Source organism: Falco punctatus, assembly GCF_963210335.1.
Source record: "Falco punctatus genome assembly, chromosome: Z".
Lineage (NCBI taxonomy): Eukaryota > Metazoa > Chordata > Aves > Falconiformes > Falconidae > Falco > Falco punctatus.
In genome coordinates, this window is record NC_137586.1 from 39,611,569 (window position 1) to 39,631,185 (window position 19,617).

Below are 19,617 nucleotides of genomic sequence, written 5' to 3' on the forward strand. Positions count from 1 at the left end.
AAGCAGGGGCGGTATTACCAACCACTGTTCTTTTTAAAGACAGAAAAAACTGAAGTGCAGGGGTTTATGAAGGCTGCTCATGCCACGTCCTACCTCCCACTGCCTCACCTGGGTTCAGCCCCAAACCAGCACCTACAGGCCGATGCGGCAGCAGCTCCTCCCTGGCCAGGCAGCGGAGCAGCTGGGAGCTGTCTGTACACATGAATCGCTTTGAGATGGCTTTTGTATCAGAAGCAGTGCAAGTATAGCAGTTTGAGTTTAATTTTACTTTTGGACAGTTTGAGACAGCATTGAGGTGAGGATGCCTTAGTGATGGGGGCACCAGCTCAGGAGTGCAGGAAACTGCGCTCAGCTCCCTGCTCTCCGACAGGCCTCCAGTGGGAGTTTGCACTGCTTGCTTAGGCTGGCTGAGCAATGGGGTGTCCAAGCAAGCTCCCAAACCATTAACTCAGGGTTCAGCACAGCATTGTGACTGAGGGAACAAGACTCCCCTAATGAGCCGAGACAGTGTTTAGCATGTGCATGGCGTCATGCTGCTCCTACACACTGTGCCTGGAACAACCCTAGCCCTAATTGCTCCAGCCGACTCTGTGTGTGTCCTGGCTTTCACCGAGGTGCTCAGCCCCACAGGTGGGTATGAGATGAAGGCACAGCCACTTGGAATGACTCAGCCACCCCTCTCTCAGGGCTTGGAGACGTCAGAGCAGAGGATTGTACGAGTTCATTTCTTTATAGGTTTAGGCTTAAAAAAATCTGTGAATTTTTCTGTAATAGCATCTTCTGCACACAGTTCAGACTTTTCTTTTTTCCCCCCAATTATCCCTCAGAGCATGTGAATCTGCATAACAATGCTGGAAGCGCCCCCAAGATATGCAGCCCCTCAGCTGACATAGGGGAGGACTGCTCAGCACTGTCTGCCAGGTGCTGCAAGGCAGCACTGCTCTTGTTTGGCGAGTCTGTTTGATGTTTCACAAGCCATGAAAATAAAACAATGGTGACTCCTCCTCAAAACTAAAAGCTCAGGGAACAATTTTACAGCACTAATATGAGCATTAGCATTGCCCACAGCTAGCTGGAACTGATATTCTGTATGAATTATCAGAGGAGCTGGGTTTTTTACAGCTATGAACCTTCACCAGTGTGCTGGGAGATTGAGATTTGTTTAAGTCAGGGCTAAGACTGAAGTGTGCCTATGGTTTTAATACATCCAGAGGTTCCAAGAAGCAAAACACCTTTTATATTTTCAGATGGTACTTCTAGGAGAAAATAGGAAATAAAGAGGCACCATTCATATTTCATCTGGATTTCATGGCATTTCTGGCCATATTCCTAAAGGACAGTTTTAATCAGAATTAATGCAAGAATGCAGTCACAAACTCACTCCTTCAGAAGGAAGAACAGCTAATTACAGAGTACAAGCACAGGGCAAGGAACTTTCATTTTGCATTTTAACTATGCTCTTAACTTATGAACTGTAACCCTATTAAGCTCAGTTATAAATGAACTAGTATCTGATTCCAAACCAAGAAGTCTTTGTATTCTTAATAGCCATGGGAGAAGACTGGTGAAAATTACACTGGTAATGTGTTCATGATTATTCAATGGCTTTTTTTTAAGCTTGCAAATTCTGTGTTCACTTGTGCACACTGTGCCTGCATCAACTCATTGTGGTGAAACAGGTAATCGTAGCCTGAGATTTACTGACAACATACCCAAAGGCTCTCAAATTTTCAAAAACCCTCTATACTGTAACATCTGTGCTCACATCTGGGATTTATACTGCTTTAAATAGGTAAGTATCAACAAAGCATTTCTTACTGCTGTTTTCCAAAATAAAATGTTAACAAGCAGAATTCCTAAACTGAAAGTCTAAATGGATCCTTCTATTAAGAACAGTAGTCCATAAAGAAGTATTATTTCACTTATCTTTCCTCTGTAGTTTGCATGACTTCTGCTGATAAGTTTGTTGATGAAAATACAGAACAGCTTTATTTCTTGTGCACATAATTTTGCATAAGTTGGTAATAAATTGCACATAAATCTCAAAATTTCAGCATACAATTCCTCAGTGTGTAATTAGTAGCTCTCCTGTGGTAGTTTTTGTTTTAAGAAAATAAAACATTAAAAAGAATTTATTTTTAAAAAAATTTAAAAAATTCTGATGAGTTTCAGTGCTCCTGAGACTGGGGACATTTTTATGCCTAAGCTTTGAAAAAAAGTGAAGAAAAACACTTTAAAGGAGACATGACTCTGTATGCTTGCTGCCAAACATTAGATGGTGGCATTTCAGGATAGTCTACTTAGACACGAAATAATAAAAAGGTTACTGAAGTACTGGCTTTGATTTATTGAGCCAACAAATCTGGTAATAAAGATACATGGAAAGCTGTAAGTCTTGAATCTGAAAAAAGATTCCCTAAAATAACGTTATGCATACTAAGCAGAGTATGCAAACCTCTGTGATGGGTGTGCCCACGTTCTGCAGGGAACACGTAAGTTCTGTGCATCTCCAACACCTTGTTGTGTATTATAGTCTTCACTTAAAATCTTCATCAGTCAGATTGCCACCTTTCTCTCTCTCCACCAAAGTCAAACACAGAAAGAGATGAGGGTTGCTGTAAACACAAGGCCTCTTTATTTGTTTCAACAGTACATGACTTCCCTTTTAGCATGATCAAAACCAAGCAGAACTGTGGAAATCACATATACCACTATCCCTAATACATTGCTTTTCCTTGAAACTACATGAGTACAACAGGAAGGATAAATTCAACAACATTAAATCCAGTTAGGCATTTTTCACAAACGAAAGAACCAGAGCCTACACACAACAGGCAACAAGCAGACCAGAATCAGAAGCGCTTATTCCAGCAAGATGTGAATTCTCCCTTGGGGAAAGAAGGTTCATCTTGAAGCAAGGGCTGCAAACTTCCTCAGCTAAGGCATATGTGCAACTACTTTTTAAAAACATCATCAGTAAAAGCTCTTTAAAGGAACACATAAACCAGCTCCAAAGCCACAAGGCCAGATAGGACACAGAGATCAAAGCCTTCAGTTGTCACTAATGTTAGTCCCTTCTACTGAAGGCTTATCTCCAGGGTATATTTGTACCTAAATGTGCCTAGGAGCACTGGGCTAAGCAAAGCCTTTGGTAATTGAAGTGCAGATCAAGGTAAAACATTTTTATGCTTTTCTTAGCTGCTCACAGTTTACATCCTGGTCTTGGCTGGTTTGGATTGTTACTAGCTGACTCAAGTCATGAAGCCAAATCACTAAGACCTGTGCAAACACAGTAACATCTACTTGACAGGACAAATATTTTGAGTCAAAGTGCTAGGTGGGCGGGTGTAAGATTGCCTTTTAACCTCATCCTTCTCCCAACTTCACTGATTCAGCATAGTTATTTCCATACTAAAACCAAGTGTATGAGAAGCCAGAAACTAAAGCCAGAATTAAAGCAAATCCATGCTTCTGAGTCCTGACCGGGGAGGAAGTGTGGATCTGGGCATGACTATTGCATTCACATCTACAGAAGTGACTGCCTCTACAGAAGCCACAGGGGACCTCAGTGGTTGGAGTACACTCTGATTCAGGACGTATTCCAGGAAAGAATTTCCAATGAAATTTCCAGGAAACATCCCTCCAAAAACATTGCTCAGCCTTTCAAGAGAAACTAACAGTTCTATCAGCTTTACACAACAGATTGTTGTTGATGTTGCTGATGTCCTTTCGGCTTCCCAATAATTGTTTTTGTTGCTGCTGTTATTGCTTTTTCTGCAGAGAGCCTTGCAGATGTAATTTGCTGGCTTCTCTGTTGAGAGAAGCACAAGTTGTTGCAAGGGCTTATAAAAAAAACACAAAACCAGACCAGCAACTTTAAGCCAAAGTTCCTAGTACCTAGAAGTTCACTATTGGGTATATGCTGATGTAATTTAAAACATGCTGTGCTCTCTGCAGTGTGCTTAACTTCAAAACAATCTGACTTTTAAAGCAGCTTATTTTCAGTTACTCTAGTCACACCAGATGTGTGTCTTCCTGTGCCAGACTCGGTCACCACTGCGCCACCAGGCACATGACAGGGGATGACATCTGGGGCATGCAGGAGCGGAGCCTTCCTTGGGACCAGACCAGCTCAGTCTCTGGCCTGGCCAATGCCAAATGTTTCACAGGACACGTGGAGGTAAAGCATAACATGCCCTTGCATTAGGTTTCTTCTGGAGTTGTTACAGGTAATTTTGATTTAAATCTTGAAGTAGAGGTTAAGAAGTTGAGAAGTGTTATATAATTATGCTATGATTAGCTACAATTATTTGGGCTTGTCTAATTAAGTATGTAAGTAACTGCTTTGGAAATAGGCTCAGTTGTTGGGCAACAATGACATTCAGAAGGGATGAGGGCTGTGATTTAACAGAACATTGCCAGAAAACATCTTTTTTTCTGAGTGTTTCCCACCTAAAACTTCACTGACATGTCATCTTGTTTTCATGAGTTCCTCTGATCTAGCTTCTTTCTACTTTGCATTATTTTGTATTCTGCTAGCACCCTTTTCCAATCTCCTCTCATTTTCTTTCCCCAGTCCTTTCTCAAATTTTCAGAATCCCTTGGCTTTTTTTTAAATACCTTTTAGTTGTACACTATCATTTTAGAAACAATGACCACTGCTGCACACCAGGCTGCAGATAAGGCAGCATGATTTATTTGTGCAAATCCACTATTTTAAAAGCTGTCCACTTTATCATCTGTTACAGATTGCTCCTGGAAATGCTTAAAACAGTACTTTGAAACAGCTTCTCCGAGCAATGTTGTTAATCTTGTCCTTTTAAAACTGGGATATTCTTTGAAAGCACTTGGGCTGTTTATTTTTCAAGACTTGTGTATTCTTTTAAAATGTATAACTAAGAATAGTTACGTTTTCCTTTGTTCAGTAGAACAGTAGACATTTAGCAATAATTATTAACTTTTGCTAATCTGCATTGCAAAATCAAGATTAAAATTTTAGAAGTCAATTTCTCTGTAAATATTTTAAAATTAAAACATTAGTATTTGTGTCAGTTTTCATAAAACCATTACAATTTTTTCATTCATGAGTGCATAATTAGGCACAGACTTTTAATCAGGGTCATTTTAACTTTTCTTTTTCTAACAGGAAGTCCACTTACAATACTGAAAATGTTCAGGATGTGAACAAATGCACATTTTTTTTCCTACAAAGTTTTCTGATTGCACAGAAAACAGAATAAATACAAACATTAGGCCAAGGCAACATTTTAAAGTGCAGAACTCCACTTGCCATACATGAATAATTCAAATAATGCTGAATAATACACAGACGATACTTACTAGCATTTCATTAAAACCTAAAGTGACACAATGAGATCAACATATAACAGTAATTCAAATATATTCCATTTATAATAAATAAGTGCTCATCTGAACATAGAACACAGTAACCATATTGTCCCAGCAAGCAAGCTTTCCACAAACTACCCTTTTTTTTTTTTCCTGTGTCTCAGTGGTGTGCTAACATTGAATACAAAGACACATTAAGAAAGAAAGATCCCATCCACAGTCTGGAAAGAGAACAAATGGGGAGTGACATCTGGAAACAGTTGCATGTACATTTTTCCAGAGGTTTTACCTTGAGTCAGTAGCACTGTCTCAATTTACGCAGACTGAAAATTATCCCTTTCTTTTCTTCCAGTTACTCATCTCCCCTTAGTGTTTGCCTAATTTTTTAATTCCTTTTTTTCTTTTGGTTGTTGTTTTGTTGTTGTTTTTTTTTTGGGGGGGGCGGCGGTGTTGGGGATGGTGGCAAGAGGAAGGAAGAGGGAAGGAGGTTGCTTTAATTTGTCTTCAGCTGCTAAGTTCTGAGACAAGAGGATGGAGTGGGAACAGTCATGTCCTACCCCAATCACACTCCCCTACTCAACCTTGGTTCAGTTTGCAGGGTGGTTTTGCAAAAGGATTAAGTTTATTTTGGAGGAAACTGCACCAGAGGCTCAGCTGCATGCCCAATATACTCCAGCCTCTAAAAGAGACATTAAGAGCCTGAACCAATTATTTGGCCTGCTTCAAACTGCATATGCAGTGGGGACATTTACCCCAGGAAATGGACTGTATGTAGTCTTAAACTGCATTGTAGATGTGTAAGTCTCAGCAGTACTGCTCTAATCTACTGATCCTCCCCTCTTGTATCAAGTATCTTGGTAATCTACTCATAGCCAGTGAGTCCCAAGGACCAAAACTTCACAGTGGGATCCTCAATGATTTCCCCAAGATTACTTCAGAGAAGTTTGGCTACAACATCCTCTGTATCTCCTAAAACTTAAAATTTCCATGCGTAAGCCACCTCCCACTAACAAGCTTTTGGGACTACCTCAGGGAACCTCACTTCAACATTTTATTTCTGGCATTACAGTCTTCCTCCATTCAATTTTATTTAAGATGCTGCTGTTGAAAGTACCTCCCAGTTTATCTGTTGTATTAATTCCTCCACTGGCTTCCTCTCACACCAAATTCAGGTTTCTTTCCTTTAACCCTAAGCATCTCAGCACCCACTGTCACGCTATCCATCTGAATCCTCACTCCTCCCGATCTTGGGCACTGCCAGGTGCAGCAGCTCTAGCAGCTGAGATTCTTAAAAAGTTGATTCTCCATTTCCAAGTCTGGGTAGTATATGGGTACTAGACACTAGTAAAACTATAATGAAAAGGCTGAGTTCCTACTGTGCCTGAATTTAACAGGATTCAAACTGCTCACGATGCAGCCAGTATTCAGATACAAAGCTCATTGGCAGCAGTTATCTAGAGAGCCCCTTTGTAACAGGGCCAGTGGTACAATGTCGGATTTGTTTAAGTTTTTGTGTGTTCCTAGTTTTCAAAGAAGTAACCCCTCCTTCCCTGCAAATCTTTTAAGAAGATATGCTGAATTCCTTTTTTAACAGCACTACAAAATAGTGGGAAAACAATGAAGTCGGAGACAGTTAAGACTACCACTAAAATAAAAGCGTTGATTTAATTCATATCTCTGGAAGTGAAGAAATAGGGCACAAACATACATTGTACACAAGGCTGTGTAATCTTCACTCCAGAAAATATTCTTGCAAGAAAGTCAAAGCTGAAAACCATGCAACTCCTTAAAAATAGTTTCAAACAATAACTGGGAGGATTAAAACACATCTCACAGATCTTTGGTTTTGGAACGTGAAATTTGGTCAATTAAATTCATGTCAAAATTCATGAGGAAAAATGCTCCCTGAATCGTGAAAGTTAAAGAGCTGAAGATTGTATTTGCCAAGCAAGTGTGCAACCGTGTAGGTGATTGGGACACATGAAAAACAAAACCAAAATGGTTAAGAAAACAGCCTGATGGAATGTGGAAATCTTAATCCTTAAATTTTGACTCCCAAACCTTTAAGAAGCATTTGACATAGAGGAAATGAAAGCTGTTCAGTAGGGCTACATGGCTTTGGCAAAAAAAAAGCCACACCAAAAAGACTGAACTGCCATAAGTGCCTAAGCTAGCTAGCTTTTACACTTCCACTTGACGCTATACTGTCTCATGTAGGCATAACCATAATGGTACATAAACTCTGAATATGCTTTTACAATCAGAATGTTATCAGCAACATCGGGACAAGCACCCTCTCAGATGCAGACATGAAGTAGGACTTTGGTGCAGTGACTTTCCTTGTTTTGTGAACAGAGGGAAGTCCTGTGCCTTTACATGACCAGGCAGTGAGACAGAAGCGTCAAACAAAGCTTAGTGAAATCAAAGGAATTTGAAGCAGGCCTTAAAACATGTTTATAGTAACTCAATATTGCCTCTGTTGACACTGAAATTAAAGCTTACATCCTTTGTGTTGCAAAAATGTAATAAAGAAACAAGAAGAAATGCTCTCCTCAAAATAATCTTAAAAAAAACCCCAAAACCAAAAACCAAAAACCAACAACAAAACAAAAAAAGTTGGTGATAAAAGGTAGGGAAATAGATTTTTTTACGAAAGGAAGTCGCATAGATTTCCCAAACAAAAAAGGAACATTTTTTACCTGGATTTATTAAGAGCTGGAATTATGGTTGCCACATAGAGCACGTTAAGGCTGAACTGCTTTTTCCATTGACAATTTCCACCTCAGGTCAAAGGTGGTAATGGCCAGAAATAGCCCATTTCTCCCGGATTTTTTTAAAAACCCACTCACTTCCCTTACAGAAAGGAGAAGTGTCATGGTTATCCCCTTGTTTGAACAGCCAGGAGTAAATGAGCTTGGGAAAGTTCTGCAGGAGGCTGAACTAGATGAAGCACTCCCTCTAATTCAGAAAAACCTCTGCATTTGTTTGCAATTGCATAGCCTGCTCAGATATCCTAGTGCCTGCTTCTAATTCAACACATTTCATTCAGCTGTCACTCAGCTGAAGGTAAATCAATGGAGTTGGGTAGAAGATCAGGCAGACCACTTCTAGACTTAGGAACAAAGTCTGCAGGAATGCATTTTCAGCTGACAGTATCACAGAACAATGCAGGCCTTCCACTCTCCCAGCCCATCTCCCTGTGACTAATGCCCCATTTCTTATTTGTTTCTTCTATCTGACTATGAATGCCAAATCCGAACTCTCTGACAATAAGGACCCTTATTTATTGATAAATATATGCTTCTTACCCAATTTCTCTTAAACCCCCCAATGTTTTAAATGAAATGATTACTTCCAAAAAATAGGCTGCTGAAGAAAACTGGAAAATGTTCTAAATGCCCCAAAATGTCACTGATTTTTCCATACTTAGTGATAATATTATGGAAATTGCATTCTTTACAAAATTGATAATCTGTGAAATTAATTTACTAGCACTGGCTTTTTTGAAATTCATATGCATTACAGACAGTAAGAGTCTCACTGCTCTTTGTAATGCTTCCTACACTATTATTAAAAGGAACAGCAAGTGTCCTCTTTAATTAAGGTATTTAACAAATCCCTTATCAATGCACACATGCTATTTTTACAGAGAAATTTAAATATCCATTTCCTCTAGAACTCTGACAATTTTGGTGAAGTAATTCTTGAAAGGTCTAACAAAATTTCTAATGTTCATTAGCCTTAAAACATGAAACAAGAATGAGATGTCGTTCCTGATGATCAGGCACCGTGTTTAAGCAGTATTTTCCAAATCAGATGCAGAATGATCAGCGGAGATTTTTTGGAAAAGGGAGATAAATTTATACGGAACTTGAAAAAGGAACCACTTGCTTTCCAGCCACATACACTTCAGAAATATTCCGATCGTCACCTGAAATAATATGGTCAAAACAGGGATTAGCACATCAATCTATGTGCTGATTTAATGAATGAAAATTACACAATCCACAAAATCTATTTTGGAATACATCATTTGTAGCAACCACTTCCTAGAACTCTGAAAGTTTACTTAGAGAGAAATAGTCAGTGTTACCACAAAGATCAATTAATGTTCAAAATAGTTATGCTTTTTTTAAGAAATAAACATAGCACTCAGCTTCTGCAATGGTGTCATGGGTTTTCTACACATTTAGTAGATTCAAACCCTGAAAACATTGTATATCTGTGCAGAAAACACATTATTGCACAGCATCCGAACTAACTCAGGTAGCAGGGAGAAGGAAAGCTGGTTTGACTCAGCTAGCTTCTCAAGAAGGCAAAAGCCTATAGACAATGACACAAATGTGGCCCGAGCTAACACCAATTACCTCTACATAACAGCATCATGGGCAGCACAGCTTCTGGTCCAGAAGGCGCCCTGTCTATTCTCTTATGGCGGTGGGATTGTTTGAGTTGGGTTGTGTTTGTTTTAAAGGCCATTGTTTTTGTTTGGGAGTAAAAAAATTCACAATGGCAACTGGTCTGCAGAAGTCCTTCTGAGCTGAACTGGTTGTGAACGGGTGATTAGCATGTCAGTGTTACTTTATTGTGAAATATGATTTAGAACATACTGTAGCTAAAGATAGCTGTGGTAATAAATCTGACAAACCTGGTGCCTCTGATCATGTTAAACTGGCTATTTAACTATGTCCCAAAGAACAAAAGTTAAACCACTTAATTCTTACTCAGTATTTATAAACAAATATTAAGAAATGTAAGCAAATTGACAATTAATTAATTAATTAAAAGTAACATTAATGTTGACAGATAGTGACATTAATGTTTATATACATTGTAAACAAATATATTTAATTACTGTAAACAAGTGTATAATTAATTATGTAGAAATAAATTTATTATTAACTTCCACATTAATTTAGGCAATTTTTGATGTACAAAAGAACTTTATGTGGGCTCATACTCTGAACATACCTAGATACAGGAACTTCTGGAGAGCGTCCTATAAAAAAATAGGAGAAAACCACATTCAGAAAGGAGTATCTGCTATACCAGATCATAATTATTTGAAGCTTGAAAGAACTGATAATAATAAAAGTTTTCCCAAATACAAATATTCCTACTAACAGGAAAATCAAAACTTAATTTGCATGTTTTCTTATAGATAACTTTCAGCTTAAGGAGGGTGTATGTCTCAGGAAGAAAACACTGCACAAGTTTGATGCAGAAACAAATACCTGCCTAAAACACAATACTTCCCCTTCTTTTTTACAGTTCTCAAATTCATTTACTTATTGAAAACTAAGAAAAAAATTGTAAGCATTTTTAAAGTCCTAAGAACCACTAACTTAGCTAAAAAGGCTTAGACATAAATATTTTTTTCCCCAAATTATTTGAACTAGGGAGAAGGTCTAAAATTTAAAGGATTTAATCTAATCCAGTTATTGTGGCTAAAACAGATTAAGGAGCAATTAGCTCACCATTTATGTCTGCATTTCTAAGTAAATGGTGACATTCAGAATAGAGACAGCAATAGACAGTCTGGCTTGCATCAGTAAATTCAAGTAACTGTTGTTCATTACCTTTTTTAATCATAAAATGGTTTTGTATGAGAAAGTGTGCCCATCGCATAATGCCAATACTGCTTGTACGTTTGCACAAAAACTGTGCCTTCAACTCAAATTAGCCATCTTGATTTCTTTTATAAATTTAAAATAGCAGTGCAGTCAGGGCAACCTAGTCTTTACCTGGGAACAGGTGGCCATTTTCAAGTTTGAACTCAAAGTGTTAACTAAAACTAAATTGCTTTTTCTTGGCTGCCACTTGTCACTGCGAATAGCAAACTAATTGTCAGCTTGGGCTAATAAAACATGCACTATAAAAAGGTTACATGTGGTTTTGTTCATGGGGATATAGGACTGTCACTGAGGACAGCATGATTCTAAAAAAAACCACTGAACCTCTTGGGCCAAAACACAGCAGTGGTGTAGTACAACTGATCCCTGTTACTGAAATAACTTTCAAGACACTTCTGGCTGTATCACAGACCTTCCCCACATAATTCCCCTTAATTTTTTTTGACCGCTAATCCTGTTCTGATTACCTCGAATTTATCAGCAGAGAACAAGTCAAAAGGGGTGTCTGAAGCCTTCGTGTTGATCAGCAGTGCATCAAATTCTTTGCCAACCTCAAAGTTTCCAATCACGTTGTCTAGCCCTAGAGCTGAGGAACAAAATAAGCTCACAAACAGATATTCAACACAAGTCTCTTTCCACCACGTGGAAGCACCTGGCAACTTACTTGAGGTGTTCATAAGAAAACCTACAAGAATTTAGATGATTATAAGGAAAAACATGAAAGCAAATTCAACAGTGTGTATGTCAGCATTTAGTTCTTAAGCAACTCTTCAGTAAAAACATATATTTTGGTGAATGTCTGAAGGGCATCTGCTAAGGGTAAAAGAAATCTGAAAAACAATTTGAACCTCTCTTTTGATTTTTGTTCTTTGAACGTTCTCCATTGATCTGATGTATAAGCCATTAACTGTCTAAAGTGGAATAACAATAATTTACAATGTAATGATTGTGAAATCATTAAAGCTCAAAATGGGGCAACAACATGAAGTCACAGAAATAGTAAAGTATATAGTAATATTCACTTTGCTAAGGCAGTATTAGATTTACTCGTTTAAACAAGTTTACTTGTTTACTGTTGTGACAGGTTGTATAGACCTATTACTATAGTAACATATAATAATATGATAATAAAAGATGTGTGCAGGGAGGACAACTAAGAGTAATTAGCAGGAACAGAGAACAATATGGTATGGGGAAAAAATCATAGCCAGATCTGAAGGTCTCATACCCACTTATAAGGCTTGTCTTGTGGTCTATATTCAAAGCTTCTGGTTCTCAGGTCCACAAGCACTGAAAATCTACAGGTTCCTCTTCAGTGACTGGGTGCTTACAAGTGTTTAGAATACCTAAAGAGAGGCTTTGTGTCTCTTTGGAAATTGTTTTGGAGAGTTTTAAGTTGTACAAAATATGTGTATTAAATCAACTTTTCCAATGCTCTGGGGTTAAATTAAGTTACCAAAGGGGATAATATCTGCAAATAATTTCATCACTTGTTTTCAGATTGCTCCTGTCCAACAAGGGAACTTCAGCCTTCAGTGAAGTTTGTGTGTGGCAGGAACTTCACAAAACCTTAAAGATGTTTAAACTCCTCCAAATGGTGAAATATTTTGATTACCAACTAGTCTCAAAATGATCTCATATTGCTTCGGCTTTGTGAGCAGGATGCAATTTTTACGTTAAACACAAGAGGGTGACAAGTGCTTAGGAGTCTTAGCAAAGAAAATTATCACAACAAAGAATCATTTAAATTTCCACAAACTGTTTGTCCAGGCTATTGGCAGGTTGCATGTGTAATTTATATTCTACACTTGAAAGTGATTCATTAAGGATAAACCAGCTCCAAACCAAGATATAATATAAATACATTACTAAGTAAACCTAAGAATCCAGATGAAACAAGTGCAAGAGTAGCTGTGAAACCACGTATGAGTTTGGGATTTTTATAAGTTTTCCTTTCCATATCTCACCCAAGTTGTTCTCACCTTTTATGAGAACAGTGTATATATATATATCTATATATATATGAGAACAGTATATAAAAGATCTCTCCTTTTTTGTCCCCTGCCCGTTTTCTGTGTTCTCTGTTTCCCCGTTACACCCTCCAGAAATTCAAATACACTCCCGAGAAGACCTGTTTGATGACATTTTCATTACATCTGTCAAAATTCCATTGATAGTTGTCAACGGTGTTTTCTGACAACTACAGAAAGTTACACTGAAAAGACTTGGGACCCATTCTTTAACAGGTAGTGAGATCGTTTCTGCTAACTGAAAAAGTAGTAAGTCTTTACTTATGTGTGGATTTGCTCTCTGCTAAATCACAGAAGTTGCACTAAAGCTTTTCTAATTGTATAAATCAGTATGGGCACAGCGATCATGACAAAACATGCCAGTGGATCAGAATAACCCATAGACTATATGACTATTTTCCGCAGATGTGCATATCACGCTTAAACTTTATGCTTCTCTCTGACTGAGAAGTGATTTGCACGATGTTTTGATTTGCTGGAAAGACAGCAACAAATTGCCTCACTGTCATGGTTTAACTTTAGCTGGCAACTAAGTACCATCAAGCTGCTTTCTCACTGCCCCACCACAACACCCAGCAGGATGGGGAGAAGGAGTAATTGGGAAGAAGGTAAAACTCAACAGTTGAGATAAGAACAATTTAGTATGTGGAATAAAATTAATAAAAATAATAATAACAACAATTGTAATAAAAAGGAGAGCGAAGGGAAAAGGAAAAAAAATTAAGAAGAAAAACCCCATCAAGTGATGCACAATACAATCGCTCACCATCCATTGACTGATGTCCAGCCAGCCCCCCAGCAGCAATCAGCAGCTCACAGCCAACTCCCCCCATTTTACATCCTAAGTATGATGTTGTGTGGTATGGAATATCCCTTTGGCTAGTTTGGTTCACCTGTCCTGGCTGTGTCCCCTCCTAATTTCTTGTGCCCCTCCAGCCCTCTGGTTGGCAGGGCATGAGACACTAAAAAGTCCTTGACTTAGTATAAACATTACCCAGCATCAACTAAAAACATCAGTATGTTATCAATATTATTCTCATACTAAATCTAAAACACGGCGGTGTACTAGCTGATGAGAGGAAAATTAACTCTATCACAGCTGAAATCAGGACAATGAGAGCTCAAAAAGCAGAAACAAAAATAAACTGATGACAAACTGGATGCATGATTTTGCACAGCTTTTCCTCCAAGTGTAGGTTGCTGAGAAAACAGATTTCCAATTGCTGTGATAAACATACAAGCACTAATGATTAAGAAGTCTGAGGATCTTTGCAAAGAAAATGTACAACCCTGTAAAATCATTAAGTTTCTTATTAAACTGTCAACATCAACACAAATACTCTTCTGTTATGAGCCTAGTACGGGTGTTACAGACTGAAGGGTATCGGTATCTCTGCCCAGCAGATATTACTACTGACTTTACTACAGCACCAGAAAATCTGTGAATTCAGCCATCTTTTAAAGACAGGAGATGTAATATCAAAAAGAGCTGTAGCTCTCTGCGCACATCCTGTAGAAATTTCTTCTTACCTTGGCTTCCTCCCAGAGTGGCAAGTTGAAAAGCTTCTTCAAGTGTTAATCCTGTTTCATTCACTTTATTGATCTGCAGGCTGTTAGATGCCATCATTGTCTTCCTGATGGCATCAAGCATAGAAGCTGAATATCCACCAGCAACATCTAGAAGGGATCAGATTCTTAGAAACAAGCTTTGGGAATAATTCTCTGGGTTCCATTTCTATGAGCTGTAATTAAATGTTATAAAGCGGTAGATGTGATAAACACAAAAAGTTTTGCTGGCAAGCACTGTCTCTGAATATATAATATCTAATATAAACGCTCTCACATACAAGATCAGGTAAATAGAACACAACACAGAAACACGTAACAATTGTTCAAGCCCTGTTTACTGTCACAACAGGAAAAAAACTTTCTTCATTCATTTTTGGTTTTATTTTAAAATGCTTGTGGACCAGCTCTAGATTTCAGCACTCTAGAAGGGTGGGGTGGGGGGTGGGGGCAGGCAGGTAAAGCAGGTCCATAACTTCCAGACATACTAAATTTGAAATATGAACAAACAGGCATGGTTCTGTATCTCCCAATGGTTTCCAAGAAAAAAAAAACGTTGTCAGAGCAAACTACTAACCTGTGCCAAGGCCAAGCTTCACATTGTGTTTCAGGACCTTCTGCACATTTAAGACACCACTGCGCAATCTGGATTGGAAGAAGAAATGTGTTCTGTGTGATACACGCAGAGAAAGTTCAGGAAGAGTAAGGCTACAGAGCCATTTCATGAGAACATGTGCAACAGATTTGGGTTACAAAACTGGGATGGAGCATTTGCATTCATACATCTGAAAGATGGGGTTTAATCACTAAAAATAAAGGCAGTTTTTCTTAATTAAAACCCACGCTTTTATAGTTATGTACTGAAAAAGCGCTCTCAATACACCTATGAAAAAATTCAAATATGGTGCAAAGTATTTTCCAGATGGGAAGTCATTTCATGAGCTCCTGTACATCACCACAAACAAGATATTGATTATGGTAAAGGCAAAATGACTATCAACATTTAGTACAGTATCCTGGCTGGATACCATACAGTATCTTATTTCTGCTTAATAGAAACATGGCTATACAGCCCATTCCCATTTTCCCAATACATATGCATACTTTGAGGGGAAGGGAGATGGCCTGAATCTGCCACTGATAGAACAGTCAAAAGAAATAAAGTTTAAAAAATAAATATATATATACATACATACACACACACACATATATATATATATCACCATACTGAGAAATGGAGCATGAATGGTCAAGCTCAATCCAATGTCACTTTTGTGCAATGTCCTTTTAACAGTAGGCTGGACTCGGGCCACTAAGTGAACAAGAGCTTTATTTAGCTGTACACAACTCTTTTTTATTAACTTACGAAAAATTAGAATTGGGGCAATGTGAAATTGCAGCTCCACGAAGACTAAATATTTCCAGCTCTTCTTCAGAAAGATAACAGGCATGAGCCATCACTGTCTAAGGAAAAATCAGAATCACCAGTTTACTCAATATTGCATTTACTTCAGTGCCTGTGATTTTTGATGCACTGCTTTTAATAGCGAAAAGGACACCTGTTACTATCAAGGGACATAAATGCACTTGTTGGATAAAGCTCTTGAAATTGACAGGAGAGAAAATTTCATTAACTTTAGCATGCCTGATGTATCACTCCCTCAGCTTTTTTTCATTTATTAATGAAAGAAGACAGGGTGTTGACTTTTGCAGTGATTGCTGTGACTTAACAGCTTCAAGGAACAAATGCAAAAATGCCCTAACACTGAGGCAACCTTATGATTTGTATTTTGTAGCTAACACAGAGATTAAGTACTAGGGCTAGGAGTACATCAGATACGATGAAAGATGTATGTACTCTTAGCATGTTTCCCATTGTGTCTCTAAAGGTTTTCACCAGGTAAATATGTACCTCTGGAATATTCTTCCATTAAAATAATTTAATTTGTTATGCAAGTGATTAATGACTTTTTTTTCTTGGCCTACATAATTGATTTTAGAAGTAAGTTCACAAGCAGTATGCACAAAACATAGAAGTAAGTATAGGATAGTATCATTTAATTGGACATAAAACAATTACTCCCAGACAAGTCTAATTGGAATTGCCTCATACGTCCATTGCCCGCTCAAAAAGAGCAAGAACTCTGTTAGGCCTTGCAATCTGCTGATAAAAATGAGAAGGGCATAGGGACAGGTTCCACTGAGCATCTCCTAATAGCACTGTACCCTTGCCACCTCTACTCATCAAACTCAAGCATAACTGAAAATGCAATGAGAATAGCCACATCTTATGTTAAGGATATCCATATGGTAGCTGCTGAACCATATCTTTACTTTTTAAAAAGAAGGAAATATTTCAGCCACAGCTCTGAAAAACATACTTTTAAAACATTAAAAAAATTGTGTCTTAGTTTTGGTGGTTGCGGAGGGGTGAATGCCTGTGGTTTTGTCATGCTGGTGTTCAATAGAATGCTTCCCCAGCCAACCAGTAGCCCCCATTTTCAGTGACCATTACCAGCGCTGAGCCTATAAAAGTTTGACAGAATTAAGACTTACATTTTTGCAGCACTAATACTCTCTTCAGCACACTGATGCAAAAAAACAGCATGCATAGGATTGTGTAAGAGAGCAGAAGTTAATACTGTGTGCATACTTAAGTAAACCATACTGATTTCTCAGGAAAAGAGGACTGTATATAAGTAATTTACTGGGGTATAGTTTCAAAGACAGAAATGGAAACTCAATAGCTAATTCCCAGGGAGTTGGCAGCTGCCCTCTGTGCCTCTGAAAATTCCCTCCTAAAATTTTTAATTAATTTGACTGATGTTTAAGCACTCTGACTGTAGTTTGGCTGTTCATATTCACTCTTGCATGGGCTCTCCACTATCTAATATGGTGTCCCCTGGCAAAACCAAACCTGTACTTAGTGTGGACTGCTATCAGATCTGCTGGCATTTATCTCGCCAGCCTAAAGCTTTAATGAATTTCAACTCTTCAGGACACTGTGCCTCTCAATACTTGGTAAAATCAGCTGACGAGATGAGAGTGCTTTTGGATAGTTAGAACAGTAAAGTGTGCCTTTCTGTATGCAAGGTTCACACACAGAAGACAAGAGGACCAGCTGCTTTTCTGCAGGAAACTGCCAAAACATGAAGTTGGTCATACCATAATACCACAGAACAAATTCTCAGGCAAAACCAGTGTGCAAGAACATTGTAATTTAAGGATAACTGGGTACTCCTGAAGAATTACTAGCTCCTACAATACTAGCTTTACCTAGTCTTCTTCTGATCCCACTGCCCCAATTTTCTTTGGAGCTCTTGGAAAATGGATCAGGAAGCATAAAAGATCTTTATTGTTCATCCCCCCTAAAATGCTTAGGAAAAGTGTGGGCTTGTCTAAAGTTCCAAAACCTTGACCAGCACCTGTGCAATAGGGAATATAAAACCAATTCACCCTCCCCCAGATGTCACTGACCTTGACAAAACAATACAAACTTTCAGGTAACTACAGTTAACCACCATATTCTCTACATGGATAGGTGTACGCTATGCTGTGCAAGTTTTTATGCAGTTACCTTGCTGGTAAGCAGCTTGTTTTTATCATACAATTCAGTATAATTCTGGTAGGCAGGGAACATGCTCTCCACAAGTTTCAGTTCTTCTTCATTCTCACTTATGTGACTCTGCAGTAAGAAAATATATAGCAATGAGTGGCTTAAACAGCATTAAACTTGAAGTAACAACCTTCTAAGCAAACTACTGGTGCTAAACATATGATAATAGAAACTAGTATTTGTAAAGCCTATAGTTAGATCTAGTCCTTGGTTTTCTGTTTTCATCAGAGAGGTCCCTGGGACCCAAAAGAGTAACTCCACTTGTTCTTTTAAAAGTGATATGAGATGGTATGCCTGGGTAGTCTGCCTCAGTAGTCTGGTGACATAATGGCCCACCTGATATTTGGCAAACATTAAATTAATAAATCAAATAATACATATGACTGTGAGGTAAAAGAGAGAACCAGCCTACCACAGAGTGGACCCTGGGATCAGGGCAACATATAGGTAGCTGCTCCATGTATCTTCAGATGGGCTGATTAATTCCTGGTCTCAGATAAAAATCTGATCCTCCTGTACTCCCATTGGAGCATATATTTTCAAAATGCCCACTTCATAATGATGAAAAATCCTAATGTTGGATAGCTTTAAAACAGTATATGCTTAGAACGGTGTAACCAAAAAAAGAAACATCTTGAAGTTTCAATAGACCTGAAAGCTTTAAAATATGTATTTTTTTAAACACAGAAACCTCATCACACTGGAAATCCTACAGCTATGTTAACAGTTTTAGATAAGATACAAAGGAAAGTAATTCTTTTATCTACTGAAATTGCTCTGTACAGAAACAGCAGAAGGCAAAGAGACAGATGTTAACACCCTTGGATTAGGGAGAGCAACCTTTAGCAACCCAAGGATTGCTCTAGCCTACGATACCGACAGCTGGTCTCCTACCAACCATGCGCTGGGGCTTGCTGAACTGTGCATCCTTCCAGTCATGACCCCTCTCACTTCCTGTGCACATCACTGCGTTCTTGCAGAGTACCATCAATCATTTCAGAGGAATTTAAAAGTCAGACTCCAAGGAAAGAATGTGATTTAAATGTTTTGCTGACATTATGAAAAAACCCTGGTTGGCATGCTATCTGTCCAAACTATGTAAATCGTATACAGAGCTCTCAGAGCTTACCTGCACATGGAGATCACAGGTCTGTGCTAAATTGCCAAGTGCATACAGCAAATCCTCTGTGCAGGAAGGGCCAAAGCGGGGCGTTATTACAGGCTGCACCCTTGGATACTGGAAATATTAAAAAGACACACTTGGGATTCTACATATGTAACTCAGTAACCACAATTAAGACAAGCATTTACACAGCAATTACATTTTGTCTCCACCACTTACTGTTTACTGCATCCTTGCCAACTAAAATTAAGCTGTATAGTCATTTCCTTATTTGTATTAGTAATTTCACCTCAGAAACAG

At 38.3% G+C, this 19,617-nt stretch overlaps 1 protein-coding gene across 1 annotated transcript in view; it reads right to left on the reverse strand.

Moving 5' to 3' along the window:
- Window positions 1-1,166: 1,166 nt before the first annotated feature.
- Window positions 1,167-19,617, reverse strand: part of GDA (guanine deaminase) — a 35,647-nt gene continuing 17,196 nt past the window's right edge. Inside the window, 8 exon segments of the mRNA XM_080373359.1 lie at window positions 1,167-9,280; window positions 10,321-10,348; window positions 11,450-11,568; window positions 14,543-14,689; window positions 15,156-15,223; window positions 15,945-16,042; window positions 18,156-18,263; window positions 19,324-19,431. Coding sequence (XP_080229485.1) covers window positions 9,210-9,280; window positions 10,321-10,348; window positions 11,450-11,568; window positions 14,543-14,689; window positions 15,156-15,223; window positions 15,945-16,042; window positions 18,156-18,263; window positions 19,324-19,431 — 747 coding nt within the window. The 3' untranslated portion in view covers window positions 1,167-9,209.